The sequence below is a fragment of the Nicotiana tabacum genome, chromosome 9, assembly GCF_000715075.1.
Source record: "Nicotiana tabacum cultivar K326 chromosome 9, ASM71507v2, whole genome shotgun sequence".
NCBI lineage: Eukaryota > Viridiplantae > Streptophyta > Magnoliopsida > Solanales > Solanaceae > Nicotiana > Nicotiana tabacum.
In genome coordinates, this window is record NC_134088.1 from 88,545,845 (window position 1) to 88,563,145 (window position 17,301).

The 17,301-nt window shown below is 38.9% G+C and overlaps 1 protein-coding gene across 1 annotated transcript; it reads left to right on the forward strand.

Annotated features, from left to right (window-relative positions):
• The first annotated feature begins 15,465 nt into the window (after positions 1-15,465).
• LOC142164013 (uncharacterized) lies at positions 15,466-16,991 on the forward strand. Its single transcript, XM_075221177.1, has 3 exons — positions 15,466-15,873; positions 15,967-16,323; positions 16,926-16,991. The coding sequence occupies exons 1-3, from the start codon at positions 15,466-15,468 to the stop codon at positions 16,989-16,991; spliced, it is 831 nt and encodes a 276-aa protein (XP_075077278.1).
• Positions 16,992-17,301: the final 310 nt, after the last annotated feature.

The following is a 17,301-nucleotide window of genomic DNA, read 5'->3' on the forward strand; positions in this document are numbered from 1 at the left end:
TTTTATTTTACATTCCTAGTTGATACTCATGTACTTGTGACACCGGGTTTTGGGGTGACTATGAGTTATTTTGTATTGAAATTTGTTAAAAATATTATCATTTACTCTGTAAATTCCATCTTCTACTGTTTAATAGAAGGAAAAATATGATTTCAAAATATTAAAATGAGAACCAAATTGAGTATTTATTGTTGACTTGCCTGACAGCGGTGTCTGGCTCCATTACGACCTTTAATAGATTTTGGGTCGTGACAATTTCCCATTAAAACCTTTTCATCACTTGTTGCAACTTCATAATGTTTGAAGAAACTCTTGTCATTGCATACATGAACTGTGGCACCGGAATCATACCACCAATCCGCAGATCTCATAGTTGCTGCCATGTTGCATTCGGTTACCATACTCAGATTCAAGTTGGTAAAGGCAGAAATCATAGCAACAATATCCGAAGAAGAAGCTTGTTGTTGTTCAACATTATTTACCCTATTCTGTCCAATATTTTCTTCATTTTTCTGTCTCTTACGAAATCTGCAATCTCTCTTAAAATGGCCCATTTTTCTGCAAGTATAACACGAACCTTTCTTAATGTTAGAAGAATTTTCCTTTGGAGCAACCTTAAACTTTCTCTTCTTTCCAGTCTTGTTTCCATATTTTCTAGAATTGTTTGCCTTACTAGACTCAACTTAATTCACCTTTGAACTAGTTTCCGCATCATATTTATTTTCATATTTTCTTGACTCTTTTTCAATCCGAATATGCGTTGTCAACTGGTCCACATTAAAGTCTTCGGAAGAATGTAATAATTTCTTCCTATAGTCATTCCAAGTGGCTGGTAATTTTGCAAGTACAACACCCACTTGAAGAGATTCAGAAACATCGACTTTAAAATCTTTGAGTCTAGATATCAAGACAAGCAACTCATCAACATGTTTCATGACAGATTTCCCATCTACCATTTGAAATTCAGAAAATTTCATTCCAAGGAATCTGTCCGTTCCTTGTTTCAAAGAAGTAAATTTCTGTTCCAAGGCTTTCCAAATTTCTTGTGGTGATTTGTGAGTATGGAAAAAATCATATAAATAATCAGAAAGTGAGTTTAAAATAAAACCTCTACAACGCACCTCATCATCTTCACGTTTTTTGCGCGCCGCCTTAATTTCGTCAGAATCTTGAGCAGTAGGTTCTGGCATTGCAGGAAGATAAAAACTCAGCAGATATGTGTCACGACCCAAAATCACACCTGTCGTGATGGCGCCTATCTTAATACTAGGCAAGCCGACAACCTCAATAAACCATAAATTTCAACTTCTATATTTGATGCCGAAACCTATTAAATCAAGTCCGATTGATATCAAACTTTGCTCACAAGTCATAAATAACATGACAGACCTATTTCAATTTCTAGAATCAGATTCCGACCACAATATCAAAAAGTCAACTCCCGGTCAAACTTCCAATCTTTCAATTTTTCATTTTCGCCATTTCAAGCCTAATTTAACTACGGACATCCAAATAATTTTTCGGACACACTCCTAAGTCCAAAATCACCATACGGAGCTATTGAAATCATCGAAACTCTATTCCGCGAGGTCGTTTACACATATTCAACATCCGATTAGTTATTTTAACTTAAGCTTTAAATCTTGGAACTAAGTATTCCAATTCATTCCGAAACTTTCCCGACAAATCACATAATCGCAATTGAGCATAAAATATTCAGTACATGGGGAAACGGGGCTGTAATACTCAAAACGACCGGCTGGGTCGTTACATTCTCCCCCTCTTAAATAAACGTTCGTCCTCGAATGGGTTTAGAATAATAATTGGAGTCTCAAATAGGTGTGATATTTGCTCTGCATCTCCCGCTCAGTCTCCCAGGTAGCTTCTCCGACTGGCTGGCCTCTCCACTGCACTTTCACTGAAGCTATGTCCTTTGATCTTAACTTTCGAACCTGCCGGTCCAAAATGGCCACCGACTCCACGTCATAAATCAAATTACCATCCAACTGAACCGTACTGAAATCCAAAACATGAGACGGATCTACGACATATTTCCGGAGCATAGATACATGAAATATTGGATGAACACCCGATAGACTAGGAGGCAATGCAAGTTCATAAGCCACTTCTCCAATCTTTTTAAGTATCTCAAAAGGACCAATATACCTAGAACTCAACTTGCCCCTCTTTCCGAACCTCATAACACCCTTCATAGGCGAAACTCGGAGTAGTACCTTCTCTCTTACCATGTAAGAAACATCACGAACTTTCTAATCGGCATAACTCTTCTGTCTAGATTGCGCCGTGCGAAGTCGATCCTGAATCAATTTAACCTTTTCCAAAGCATCTTGAACTAAATCAGTACCCAATAGCCTAGCCTCACCCGGCTCAAACCAACCCACCGAGATCGACACTGTCTCCCATACAAAGCCTCATACGGAGCCATCTGAATGCTCGATTAGTAGCTATTATTGTAAGTAAACTCTGCAAGCGGCAGAAACGGATCCCAAGAAACCTCGAAATCTATAACACAAGCACGTAGCATATTTTTCAATATCTAAATAGTGCGCTCAGACTGTCCGTCCGTTTAAGGGTGAAATGTTGTACTCAACCGAAACTGCGTGCCTAATTCTCGCTATACTGTTCTCCAAAACTGTGATGTAAACTGCGTGCCCCGATCTGAAATGATGGACACTGGCACACCGTGTAGGCGAACAATCTCGCGGATATAAATCTCGGCCAACCGCTCCAAAGAATAAGTAGTACCGACTGGAATAAAATACGCATACTTGGTTAACCGATCCACAATCACAACATCAAACTTCCTCGAAGTCTGTGGGTGCCAACTACGAAGTCCATGGTAATACGCTCCCATTTCCATTCCAGAATTTCAAGTCTCTGAAGCAATCCACTTGGTCTCTAATGCTCGTACTTCACATGTTGACAATTTAAACACCGAGCTACAAACCCCACTATATCTTTCTTCATTCTTCTCCACCAATAGTGCTGCCTCAAGTCCTGGTACATCTTAGCGGCACCCGGATGAATGGAATACCGCAAACTGTGGGCTTCTTCAAGAATCAATTCACGCAGCCTATCTATATTTGGCACACAAATCTGACCCTGCATTCTCAACATCCCATCATCTCCAATAGTAACATCTTTGGCATTGCCGTGCTGAACTGTGTCCTTCAGGATAAGCAAATAGGGATCATCATACTAGCGCTCTCTGATGCGGTCATATAAGGAAGACCCCGAAACCATACAAGCTAGAACCCGACTGGGCTCCGAAACATCTAACCTCACAAACTGATTGGCCAAGGCCTGAACATCAACTGCAAGAGGCCTCTCACTAACACGAATGAATGCAAGGCTGCCCACACTCACCGCCTTTCTACTCAAGTCATCGGCCACCACATTGGCCTTCCCGGGATGATACAAAATGGTAATATCAAAGTCCTTTAGCAGTTCCAACCATCTTCGCTGCCTCAAATTTAAATCCTTCTATTTGAATAAGTGTTGAAGACTCCGATGATCTATAAATACCTCACAATACACACCATAGAGATAGTGCCTCCAAATTTTCAATGCATGAATGATGGCTGCCAATTCTAAATCATGAACATGGTAGTTCTTTTCATGTGGCTTCAATTAGCGTGAAGCATAAGCAATCACTCAACCCTCCTGCATTAAGACACACCCAATACTGATCCGAGAAGTATCACAATATACAATATAAGAACCCGACGATGAAGGCAAAACTAGAACTGGAGTTGTGGTCAAGGCATTCTTGAGCTTCTGAAAGCTCTCTTCACATTCATCCGACCACCTGAATGGAGCACCTTTCTGGGTCAATTGACAATACCCGGCCAAGCCGAGAAAACTCTGAATCTCAGTAGCTGAAGATGGCCTGGGCCAACTCTGAGCTGCTTCTATCTTCTTCGGATTCACCTTAATTCCCTCACTGGACTCTATGTGTCCCAAGAATGCCACCGAACTAAGCCAGAACTCACACTTAGAAAATTTGGCATAAAGTTTCTTCTTCCTCAGCCTCTGCAGTACAATACTCAAATGTTGTGCATGTTCCTCCTGGCTATGTGAGTACACCAGGATATCATCAATAAATACTACGACGAATGAATCAAGATATGGTTGGAATATACTGTTCATCAAGTGCATGAATGTTGCTGGGGCGTTGGTCAGCCCAAAAGATATCACGAGAAATTCATAGTGACCATAACGGGTTCTGAATACCGTCTTTAGAATATCCGAATCTCAAATTTTCAATTGGTGATACCCAGACCTCAAATCAATCTTAGAGAATACCCTCGCTCCCTGAAGCTGGTCAAATAAATCATCAATACATGGCAAAGGATACTTGTTCTTATTTGTAACTTTGTTCAACTGCCCGTAGTCGATGCACATCCGCATAGTACCATCTTTATTTTTCACAAACAGAACCGATACACCCCAAGGAGACACACTAGGCCTAATAAATCTCTTATCAAGAAGTTCCTGAAGTTGCTCTTTCAATTCTTTCAATTCTATTGGTGCCATACAATACGGAGGAATAGAAATGGGCCGAGTGTCTGGCAACAAGCCAATACCGAAATCAATATCCCTATCAGGTGGCATACCCGGCAGGCCTGCAGGAAATATATCCAAAAAGTCTCGCACTACCGGTACAGAGTCAATAGTAGGAGTGTTTGCATCAACATCTCTCACAAAGGCCAAATATGACAAACACCCCTTTCCAACCACCCGTTGGGCCTTCAAGTAAGAAATTACCCTGCTGGGAACATAATCTAGCAAACCTCTCCACTCGACCTTCGGAAATCCCGGTGTCTTCAATGTTGCGATTTTTGCGTGACAGTCCAGAATAGCATGACATAGAGACAACCAATCCATACCCAAGATTATATCAAAATCAACCATACTAAGCAATAAGAGATCAACTCTAGTCTCCAGTCCCCCAATTGTTACAACACACGACTGATACACACGGTCCACAATAATAATATTGCCCACCGACGTAGATACACAAACAGGTGAAACTAAAGACTCACGGTGCATATCCAGATAACGAACAAAATATGATAATACATACGAATATGTGGAACCAGGGTCAAATAATAAAGAAGCTTCCCTGTGGCATACTGAGACAATACCTGTGATTACTGCATCTGAAGCAACGACATCTGGCGTGGCAGGAATAGCATAGAATCAGGCTTGACCGCCACCTGTCGACCTCCCCGTCTAGGGCGACTGATCTCATCCAAGTTCACACCTCAATTCGAGATTATGAAAATGGTCGATGCAATAATAATACCTAACAAGAGTCGGGGTCAAATTCCGCAGGGAGCTATATGTATGGGAGTTAGTAGTATATATCGTAGCGCGTGAGTTTGTATATTTAAATTTGCACTTCCAAAAAATTCAATTGTTTTAAAGTCTAAATTAAACTACAATTGCAATTTAAAAAATAAAACTAGGAAATTATTTTTGTTGTTTTTCTAATGTTATAAAAAGGCCTAGGGCTATGACTTCACCTAGGTGTTTACCTAATTGGATATAAGCTTTAAAGCTTGTTTTATTGTTCGAGGTGTATTATAGCTATCAACACTAAATTACCCACTCAATACCCCTCGGTCAAAGAGTGATTTATCCCAATTTGGCTTTCTCAAATCCAAATGGGTATTGAACAAAACGGTTGATAAAAAGCTCAAGTCGGGTTGTTACTATCTCTAGGTTCAACCCTTTAATTGGGATTGTCAATCTCTCGATTGACCCAATTTCTTGTTAGCCAAGTTTTCCTAGACTAAATCTCTCTTTCTCAAGTAGAGACCAAGTCAAATAGGCATGAACTAATATTTACAATTATTAATTCCACAAATAAAATAAAAAACAAGGCTAAATAATAAACACCCAACCATAAACAAGCATTACATTAAACACCCGTTAAGTTTACACACTAGGGTTAGGTCACAACCCTAGTGAAAATCTAGCTACTCATGCTTGAAATGGAAGAAAAAGAAGAAGAAATGAGAATTAAACTCATATTGCTAATTGAAATGATAAAATCTATGTTCAAATAGCTCAAAATATGAAAACTACTAAAAAGAGTAAAAGAAAACAGCTACTGTAGCAGCTGATGTCAAAAGTTCACCTAAAAATGTGAAGCTCGTCTATTTATACATGACTGGAAATTTCGGACAAAAATACCCTTCGGGAGGTTTTGTAGCCGCACAATTCCATGTGCAGTCCGCACTTTTCTTCAGCTTGACAGGATTGGAAGTCTGCAGCAGCATAATTCTGGTCTGTGGCCGCAATGTACTCTTTCTACGGTCCGCACAATTGTAACTGCGGCCGCATCTTGCTCTTTTGCAGTCCGCATGATTGTAACTGCGGTCACATAACTCTTCTTCTGCGACCGCATAATTCTTGTGCGGTCCGCACTTCTAGGGGACTTGAAATGCATCTTCTCTAAACTTTGCTTCTGGCCCAGCTTTTGCGGCCGCACAATTCATGTGCGGACCGCACTTTGCACCAAACTCTGATGGTTTTTCCTTCATAACCTACGACCGCAGATGGTATTCTGCGGTCCGCATTTCTGAGTTTCTGTGCCTTTTATGTCTTTGAGTACAGATTACTCCTTCTTGAGTTGGATTTCATCTCGGGATTCAACTTCCAATATTTCTGCAATTAAGCACATTTCATTAGTTTTCGGGAACACAATTAAACTCTTTTGGACTAAAACAGAAGCTAAATGGAGCTAATAAGTAGTCAAAATCTCCACTTATCAGCGACCCCTTGCTGCCTAAGCCCCACCCCGAGCTTACTAGGCGGGTAGCATAGCAGCTCGTGCAGGAGTCGTAGCCTGACTCCTCTGCTGAACTGAACCTCGCGAAAGGTGGGGACAATATTTCCTCAGATGACTCAACTCTCCACACTCACAGCAATCCCTCTCGAAAAATGGTGGCAAGTTCTAAGGCGAATCTTGAGAACCAGAATAACTACCAGAAGAACCTGGCACAGATAAACCCTGAAATGATGGTGCACGAGATGAACTCTGAGCTGAAAGTGCACCAAGAGAAGACTGACTCGGTCGAGCACTGTATGAACCATGGCTAGCTGATGCGTCACGATGAGATGGACGAGCCATCTGAGCGGGCCTATAAGGTCTATCCCTATTGTGATAGAGCTGTCCCCTAAAAGGAACACCGCTAGAATTACCCGGACCACGAGATCTCTTAGCCTCCCTCTCCTCACGCTCCTGAGTACGGACCATCTCTAGCCATCGAGCACTATCAACCACCTCGTCGAATTTAGCACCTGCTATATATCCCAGAGTCATAACAAAACGAAACCAATGGTTGAGGCCATTGAACCTCCTGATCTTCTCCCTTTTAGTGGAAACCAACCAAACTTCATAATGAGCCAATTTAGAAAACCGCATCTCATACTGAGTCACGGACAGGTCCTTCTGACGTAAGTACTCGAATTGCCTACACAGTTCCTCTCTACGGGTATGTGGCACAAACTTCTCCAGAAATAATACGGAGAACTCATGCCATGATAGTAGTGCTGCACCAACTGGTCTGCTCCTCTCATAAGTCTCCCACCATCTGAAGGCTGCCTCGGTCAGCTTAAAAGTAGTAAATGAGACCCCACTGGTCTCTAGAATACCCGTTGTACGAAGCATCCACTAGCATCTGTCCAAGAAATCCTGAGCATCCTCTGACTCGGTTCCACTGAAAGATGGAGGACGGAGTCTCTCAAATCTCTCTAGTCTCTTCTGCTCCTCGTCATTCATAATAGGACCTACCTGGGCTTGAGCAGCTGCAACTGGCTTGACTGGTAGTGCCCCCGGTATCTGAAGTCCATGCACTACCTGCTTTGGAGTACGGGCGACAGGGGTATGAGTACCTCCTCCGGCCTGAGAAGTGGCTGGTGCGGCCTGAGCCGAAACCACCTGAGCAAGGCCAGTGCCAACAGTCAATATCTGGGCTAAAGCCTCGTAAAGGCCTCGAATCACAATAGGCATAACTGGTGCTTGAGCTGGTCCTGTCGGCTCAACTATATCTGGAACCTGCTCCTGAGCTGGAGCAACTGGTGGCTCTACAGGTGCTGCTCCAACTGCTGTGCGAGCTACAACTCGACCTCTACCACGGCCCCGGCCTCTCATGGCCCTAACTGGTGGCACTGATGGCTGCCCGTCCAATCCGGTGGTATGTGTCCTCACCATCTGTGAGAGAATAGAATAGCAAAAATTTAGTTACCAAAATCAACAAATTTGCACGACAAGAATACAAGAATGTGTAATTTCCTAAGGGTTCGGCAGCCTCTCGAAGATAAGTACAGACGTCTCTGTACCGATCCGCAAGACTCTACTAAACCTGCTCATGACTCGTGAGACCTATGTAACCTAGGCTCTGATACCAACTTGTCACGACCCAAAAACCAACCATCGTGATGGCGCCTATCTTAATACTAGGCAAGCCGACAACCTTAATAAATCACAAATTTTAACTTCTATATTCGATGCTGAAACATATCAAATCAAGTCCGATTGACCTCAAATTTTTACACACAAGTCATAAAATGACATGACAGATCTATTCCAATTTTCAGAATCTGATTCTGACCCCGATATCAAAAAGTCAACTCCCGGTCAAACTTCCAAACTTTCAATTTTTTATTTTTGCCATTTCATGCCTAATTTAACTATTGAGTTCCCAATAATTTTTCGGACACACTTCTAAATCCAAAATTACTATACGGAGCTATTGAAATAATCGTAACTCTATTCTGGGGTCGTTTATATATAGTCAACATCCGGTCAATTATTTTAACTTAAGTTTTAAATCTTGGAACTAAGTGTTCCAATTCATTCCGAAACTTTTCTGACAAATCACATAATCGCAATTGAGCATAAAATATTCAGTAAATGGGAAAACAGAGCTGTAATACTCAAAACAACCGGCTGGATCGTTACAATATGCTATTCCTAACTCTGTGAGAAAGAACAACAATTTGTCTTTCCGGGGGGTGAAGTTCGAGCCATCAAATCGATCTAGTTTGAACACTTTGAACATCTTGTTGAAATCAGAATCACTACCAGAAGCCTCCATTGCATTGTTAATTAAATTCCTTAAGATTGTTCGAAAAAATAATAGAATATGAGATGAAATAATTAGGCCTTGATAGTGTAGTCAATGTCCTTAAGGAATTTAAGCCTCCCAATACTGCGGGGATTATTGCAGAATTCCTCCAGGATTCTACAAAGCCTCTGAAATTCGAGTATCAACAATTAACTTGAATTTTCACAAGAATAAACTTTGTGAATTGTAGATAGCAGAAAGAGAAGAATGTAGAAAACTGTTATTTTTCTGATGATTTTCATTTTGGGGAGGAATGTGGTATTTATAAACCCTTTTAGGTGTCTGTTAGAATTAACAGACTCAACCTTTGCCAACATGCACCTTTTAAAATCAATAGTCACCTTTTCAAAATTAGTAAACTGTTAAAACGCTCTTATTAAATAAAATATTAATAGGTGACCAAAAAAGTGCCCAAGTACCCAATCTTGATTATTAATAATATAGTCAAATTCTAGTTTTCCTTCAAAACACCTTCAAAATATTCAAACCATATAAGACAAAGAAGTGATTTTAAACATTTCTTCCTTTCTTTCTTTTTCCAACGAGGGACAAAACAACCTCTTCTCAAATACTCCCATCAAACACTAACTAATATAACAATTGGTACGTACTTGGTACCCAAAATAGTACACATCTCGTCAGTTTCCAAAGGCCAACTCCAGCTGGTTGTGTCCTCAACTTTGAGTTCTCAATGTTAGCTAGACTAGCTTTAATGTTTGATCCTTTGTTAGTATGGAATTGCAGTTTTGTGGCTGATATTTATGGTTCACCAAAAAAAATACGTTTTTTATACTCTTAAATTTACCTAACTATTAGTCCCGTCAATAAATGTATTTTACACCTCTGACTTAGTTGGAAAAGCCTTAAATGGTTTTCTTTGATCCTCTTATTTTAACATATACAACTAATCTTAATGAAGAATTTGTCGACCTTGAGTATTTTTTGATTGACACCTTATATATTTGGTACCCAAGGTCGACTAGTTCAGATTGTCGCCTGAAACTCTAATTTTGGAGGGTAAACGCTCTCTACCAAAGATGAGTACTAGATATTGCCTTAACGTTGCCATTCATATTTTGCCCTTTTCGTGGTACGTTATGACCTAAGTCCTAACTATAAAGTTGAAGGTATGAAGGTTTGTATGCTTGCCAATAGTGTGTCTACATTAGGAATTGAGAAAATAACACTGTATGGCCACTCAAAGATTTTATTATCCCATGGTTTCATTACTGACCCGAAATGGCCTTCCGGCCTAATTTATTTGCAATTTGTAGCCATTGTCTATTTCCAATACATTTATCTTCCCAAGATCATATTTATTCTCAGCCTTTTTATCTTTCTTTCATTCTATCCAATTCCAATGCACAAATTTTTCTTCCCATTTACCACTTTCATTTATATCCTCTTTTTTTCTCATCCTCTTTCTCACCTCTTTCTTTCTCTGTGTCTTCTTCGTCTCCCTTTTTTCTTTCTTTGGTTATTTTTTTTCATTTTCCTTCCCTTTTCTATCTCTCATTTCAGATCTATATTTTTTACTTCACACTGAAAAAGCTTGTTTGAGTACCTAGAAAGATTATAAATTTTTTAATTCAATTCTTAAAAAGATTTACTCAATTACGATGCATGATACAAGAGTGGCAGGAAAAGTCGTGGGGGTTTTCTAGTCAAGCTTCTTCTTCTTCTTCGGGTCATAATAGTGTTTTGTGAGTGAAAATCGTTTACAGTAAGTATCCGATGGGGAAAAAATGACATTGTATAGCCACTGTAAAAATAATAGTCGAAAGCATATAGAAAAATTATATATTTTTGTATATATATATACATTTTGTATGTTATATATAAAAATTATATAGTTTTATACACTTTTTCGACTATCAGATGTAATTAGTTTTTGGCGCGGGCTAAAAGTGATAATACCCCGATAGTGGGTCTGGATTTAATGGGGTAGTTGGATGATACTTATGTATATATATATATATATATATATATATATATATATATATATATATATATATATATATATATATATATATATATATATATATATATATATATATATATATATATATATATATATATATAATGTATTAAATATTTTATATACACACATATAAAGTTGTACATATATACGATAATTTGTATTATAGTTTTATATAAAAGTTATATGTATATTATTATGCTATGTATAAAAGTTGTATATACATTGTATCCTAAGTTTGGCAATGTACTTTGTGTATATTGAGTGTATTTCGAACGTGTTTGTGTATCCAAAGAGTCTATTGAAATTTTTTATACATGATTATATAGTGTATATATACTACACAATATGTATGTATACTATATAATAGTTATATATAGCATATACAAATTATATACATAATTTATACATGATTGATACATATTGTGCAAGTGTATTTTTGTATAAAAATTGTATATAAATTGTTATATGTGTATAGAAGATGTATATTTACAGTTAAAAGTTTTATATACAGTATTTTTCGAGTTTGATAATGTATTCTTAGTGTATTCTGAGTATATTGTATATTCTTAGGGTATATATTCTGAGCAATATATATATATATATATATATATATATATATATATATTGCTCAATAATGTATAAAAAAGTGTCTATATACACTATACTAGTGTATAATATATATAATACGTGTACAATCTATACATCACCTTCTTCCTCTTCTTCTTATATCATGGATATTTTTATTTATGCAATATTATATTTTTCTAGATTGGATCACTAAAAATTTAATTCTTTTTTGTAAAAGATAAAAAGGGGATTGTAATTTATGTATAATAGGAAGAGGTTTGGTGGTTGTGGAGAAGACAAATGGGTTTTTTCTTATTTTTTGTAATAATGTTTTTGTATGAAGTCTCAATCTTTCAGTTTTTTCTCTTTTCGTTAATTCTTAAAAGTTGTATAAAGTTGTAGTTTTGTATAAAAATTGTATATACACTCATATAAAGTTGTATATACATGGTACTTGTATATTTATTTTATATAGAAGTTGTAAAGATACTGTTATTCAATGTTAACACTATATATGTAATGTATACTATGTTTGGCTGTGTGTCATTTGTGTATATTGAGTGTATCCGAGTGTGTTTGTGTATCTGAAGTATATCTTGTATACATTGTGAAATGTACATCTCTCTCTCACACACATATATAATCTCGTTATCTGTGTGTATTTTTTCTTCTTGAGTTCAGTTTTTAAGTAAAATTTTCTCTTTTGAATTTTTTTTTTTTTTGAATTCACTAGCTTTTTGGACTTTTGACCGAATTGTTCTGTTTGTGTAATTGAAAACTTATTTGACTGAAATAGTTTTATACTTTACATTTCTTTGGACTGAAGATATATTTTTTATTATTGTAAATAAAATTTCTAAGATAAAAAAATCACTTGAGATACTTGACATGAGTTTAGAATGCGACTACTGCAATTTTTATTTCACTGGCTATCTATTATAATTAGTTTTTGGCTTCAAATTGCATAATAGATTTGTGGGCTAGAACTTATAAAAATATTTCAGCTGAGTGGCTAAAAGTGAAATTGTCTCTTAGGAATTTGCTTAATGGGAGGTTTAAAGCACTGGGCCTGGTCAGTGGGCTACTAGACAAACTTAAAACAGGTGTTATGGTGTCCAGGCCTAATATTGACCTCATAACCAAAAGTAAAATGTCATTTCTTTGGGTGAAATTCAAAAATAGCCAGATTTATAACTGGTAATTAAAAATTAGCCATAGTTTCAAAAGTAATCGAAATTTTAAATACTTTTTCATATAAAAATAAAATCTGAACAAAAATACCCTAAAAATACGGAAAAATTCCAGCATAATATGCTGGAATTCGATTTTTTTTTATATGAGATTCTAGCATAATATGCTAGAAATTCATAATGTGCTGGAGTTCCAACATAATATGCTGAAAGTTTATACGCAGAAACTCCATAACATATTTTGCTGGAACTTTTCGTGTTTCAGCTAAGGTATTTTTGTCCAAATTTTACCTCTGCATTAGTAGTGGTTATTTTTCAATGACTTTACAAACGTTGGCTATTTATCGGTTACCAGTCCTAAAACTGGCTATTGCATGCTATTTTGACATTTCTTTGTCCATCTAATTTTGGGCCTTTAAAAATGTGAGTTACTCGGTAGACACTGAGGTGTGGAGGTATCTTCTTCTTTCTTTTCCCTCGTATAAACACGTACATATGTATGGATTTCGTTTAGGTGATCGTACTTGACAAGACAATTTATTTCAATTACAATAATTTTGATACGTAAATTAAATATAAAATATACCAAAAATACCCATAATATATCGTGGAGTCTTTAACTTCAAGAAATCATTATGTCAATTAGTAAATGAGGTTGTCAGTAAGAACAACATCAAAATATTAAGACTAAACAGTTTTCAAATGCAAAAAAATGTCGTGCTAATTTAAGGCTGTAATTTTTCATCTATAAATCTTATAGATGGATTTGAACCTCTAGTCTTTGAATAAAAAAATAAAGCTAAAATTCGAACCACCTAATAATGGTTACTCAGAAGGTACCATTTTCCTGGTTCTACGAGTTCTAGTAGGAAAAGCATATTGGCGTACGTACAAAAACAAATTAATAGCTTATGCCTGCTAATGATAACGATTAAATATATTGATTAGATGGATGATAAAGGACATCTGAGTTACTTTTGGTGTAGTGGTTATCACGTCAGTCTTACAACTGAAGGTCCCCAGTTCGATCCTGGGCAGCAACAAATGTTTATTTGTTTTTGTTCAATAAGCTGGAATCATTTTATGCTAGTAATATGCAGAACGGACAGAAAAAATCTGTCAAAAAATTTATCAATATGTTTGTCTAGAAATTAGAAATTTTAATTATACAGATTTATTTTGTAGGCAATCAAGCAATCTTCAAATTCTAATTAGTTGGCTCTTGAGGTTTTAAATCTTAAGGTTTGTTATTTGCATGGACGAGAGAACATAGTTCAAAGAAAGGGTGGACTAAAAGCACGGAAAATAGTTCAGATGTAATTTTGACCAAAATATTAGTTATCAATTTAAGTTATATATACTTACAATATAAAACTCAAGATAAGTTAACTAGGTTTAATACGTTATTATTCTATTTTTTACATTTAACATATGAAGGTAAAAGTAAGAATTTTATTGTGTTTAATTTAGAGTAGGTTCACAAGTGTTGAAATTGACTCAATAGCACCAAATTCAGTGATATATGACTCCTAGTGGAGGCGAAAATAACTCTCTACACTCCTTCTCACTCTACGCGACCCCACCCCCCTCTCTCTCTGTTTCTAGTTGTCTCTGACGACCGGCCGGCGACCAACAGCGGCGCCGACGACCACCCCCCAGTAGGTAAGCCCCATCCCTCCCTCATCTCTCTTGCCTCTCACCCTCCCCCCTCTTCCTTCTCCTCTCCTCCCCACCCCCAACCCTAACTGTAGCGGTCATCTCCGACAACCGCTGACTCGCCGTCGAACCTATTTCCGGCTACCCTTTTCTTGTTCCCTTCGACCCCCTCTCCCCCCTGTTCTCCCTCTTCTTCTTGCAAGCTCGTCCCCCCTCCCCCTCTTCCTGTTGTTTCCTCTTTCTTTTTCCTTTTTCCCTTTTCTTTCCCTTTCATTTCCCTGTTTTCTCTCTTCCTTTTCCCCTTTTTGCCACTGTTGGGGCTTCACCAGTGGTAGCGGTAATAACCCCCTCCCCCTTCCCCTTATTTTTATTTCGCGGTATTTCGTGTCTTATAGGTAAAATTTTAATAGTATTGGAGACGAGCGGGAAGCGCGCGCACAAGCATAAGAGAGCAGCCAGGGCGTGTGTTAGCAAGGGGCAGTGGGAAGTTGGATGCGAACATGCCAGGTGCCACAGCATCGTCGAGTACACCAAGACAATTACAGGTTCTATTCTCGGGAGTTGGTACCTCCTGCTCTCCTGTTCTCTTCTTGGTGTTAGCTAAACTGTTGTCATTTTAGTCGCATTAGTTTAATCATACTACTAGCGTGCCCATATTTTCAACTTGTTTTCTTCTAGTTTGGTTCGTCGCATATTGTGTGCTAGTGATTCTTACTTAGTCTGTTGTAGGTATAGTGGTTGTAGTCTAGGATGGTAGAGTACGGTCATGTCCTCGGGATGGCCAGGGGTTGAGGCGAGGGGTGGGGGTAGGACGGGAGGTAAGGGAGGTAAGGGGAACAAGGGAGCCTATAGGCTGATGATTGGGTCAAGGAACATAAGAACATGGGCAGGTAAGTCTATAGAATTGGCAATGATACTCGAGAAGAGGAAGGTAAATATAGCGTGTATCCAGGAGACTAGGTGGGTAGGATCTAGGGCGAAGGATGCGGATGAGTATAAGCTGTGGTACTTTGGAGTCCTGAAGGGCAAGAATGGAGTGAGTATTTTGGTATATAGGGATCTTAGAGAGTCTGTGGTGGAGGTTAGGCGTGTGAATGATAGATTAACAACTATTAAGTTGGTGGTTGGTGAGTGTATCCTAAATGTCGTTAACGCTTATGCGCCGCAAACAGGCTTGGATGGTGAGGTTAAAAGGAGCTTTTGGGAGGGGTTGGATGAGATTGTGCGTAATATTCCGCCTGCCGAGAGCTTATTTATAGGAGGGGAAAGAGGGGAATTTAATGAGCATATTGGGTCGTCTACGGGTAGCTGTAGTGAGGTGCATGGCAGCTTCGATTTTGGGGATCGGATCGGAGGAGGTACCTCGCTGCTGGATTTCGCTAAGGCATTTGAGCTGGTGATTGCGAACTAGAGTTTTTCGAAGAGGGAGGAGCATTTGGTTACTTTCCAAAGCACGGTGTTGAAGACTCAGATTGACTATATCCTTCTCATGAGATGTGATAGAGGGTTGTCCAAGGATTTCAAGGTTATCCCGGATGAGACCCTCGCGGCGCAACATAGGTTCTTGGTGAAAGACGTCGATATTATGATAAGGAGGAAGAAGAGGTATGTACGAGGACATCCGAGGATCAGGTGGGGTGCCTTGACTAAGGATAAAGCTCAAGATCTTGAAGGGAGGTTATCGGCTATGGGATCCTGGAGGAGTAGTGGAGACGCGAGCAGTATGTGGTTGACGACGACGGACTGTATAAGGAAGGCGGCAAGAAAGGTGTTTGGGGTCTTGTCGGGCTACTCTAGTGGTCATAAAGGCGATTGGTGGTGGAATGAAGTGGTCCAAGGTAAAATGAAAGCGAAGAAGGTGGCGTACCTGAAGTTAGTAGGGAGCACTGGCAAGGAGGAGAAGAGAGCGAATAGTGAGAGGCATGAGGTAGCTAGGAAAGAGGCGAAGCTGGCGGTCACAGAGGCTAAGACTGTGGCTTTTGCTCGTCTGTATGAGGAACTAGGGACCAAAAGGGGAAGGGAGAAGTTATTCCGACTGGCCAAGGCGAGAAAGAGGAAGGGTCGGGATCGGGACCAAGTGAGGTGCATCAAAGACAATGACAGTAGAGTTTTGATGGGGGAGGACCTCTTTCATAAACTTCTAAATGAATAAGGGAATTGGGATTTTGTGCTAGGTGAATTGGGGCATTTCGAGAGTCGCCATGACTTTAGGTATTGTAGGCGCATCAAGGTTGGGGAGGTCGTGGAGTCTATACGTAAGATGAGTATGGGCAGAGCTACCGGACCAGACGAAATTTCGATAGAATTTTGGAAGAGTGTAGGTAGAGCAGGATTGGAGTGGATGACTGGACTGTTTAATGTTATTTTCAGGACGAAGAGGATGTTGGACGAGTGGAGGTAGAGTACGGTGGTTCCGTTGTACAAGAACTAAGGTGATATCCAGAGCTGTGACAACTATAGGGGTATCAAATTACTGAGTCATACCATGAAAGTTTGGGAGATGGTGGTAGACGTGAGGGTGAGGAGGACGATGTCTATTTCAGACAACCAGTTCGGGTTCATACCGAAGTGTTCTACCACGGAAGCTATCCACCTTATTAGGAGGTTGGTGGAACAGTACAGGAATAGGAAGAAGGATCTGCACATGGTGTTTATCGATCTGGAGAAAGCGTATGACAAGGTTCCTAGAGAGATTCTATGGAGATGCCTAGAGGCAAAAGGTGTGCTGGCTGCATACATTGGGGTG

Excerpts from the sequence above, each read along its gene's own strand:
- LOC142164013 (XM_075221177.1), top strand. The coding sequence starts at position 15,466 with ATGATACTCGAGAAGAGGAAGGTAAATATAGCGTGTATCCAGGAGACT. Across the intron at positions 15,874-15,966 it reads CTACGGGTAGCTGTAGTGAG|AGTTTTTCGAAGAGGGAGGA; the intron begins GTGCATGGCAGC and ends ATTGCGAACTAG. Across the intron at positions 16,324-16,925 it reads TAAGGAAGGCGGCAAGAAAG|GACGAAGAGGATGTTGGACG; the intron begins GTGTTTGGGGTC and ends TGTTATTTTCAG.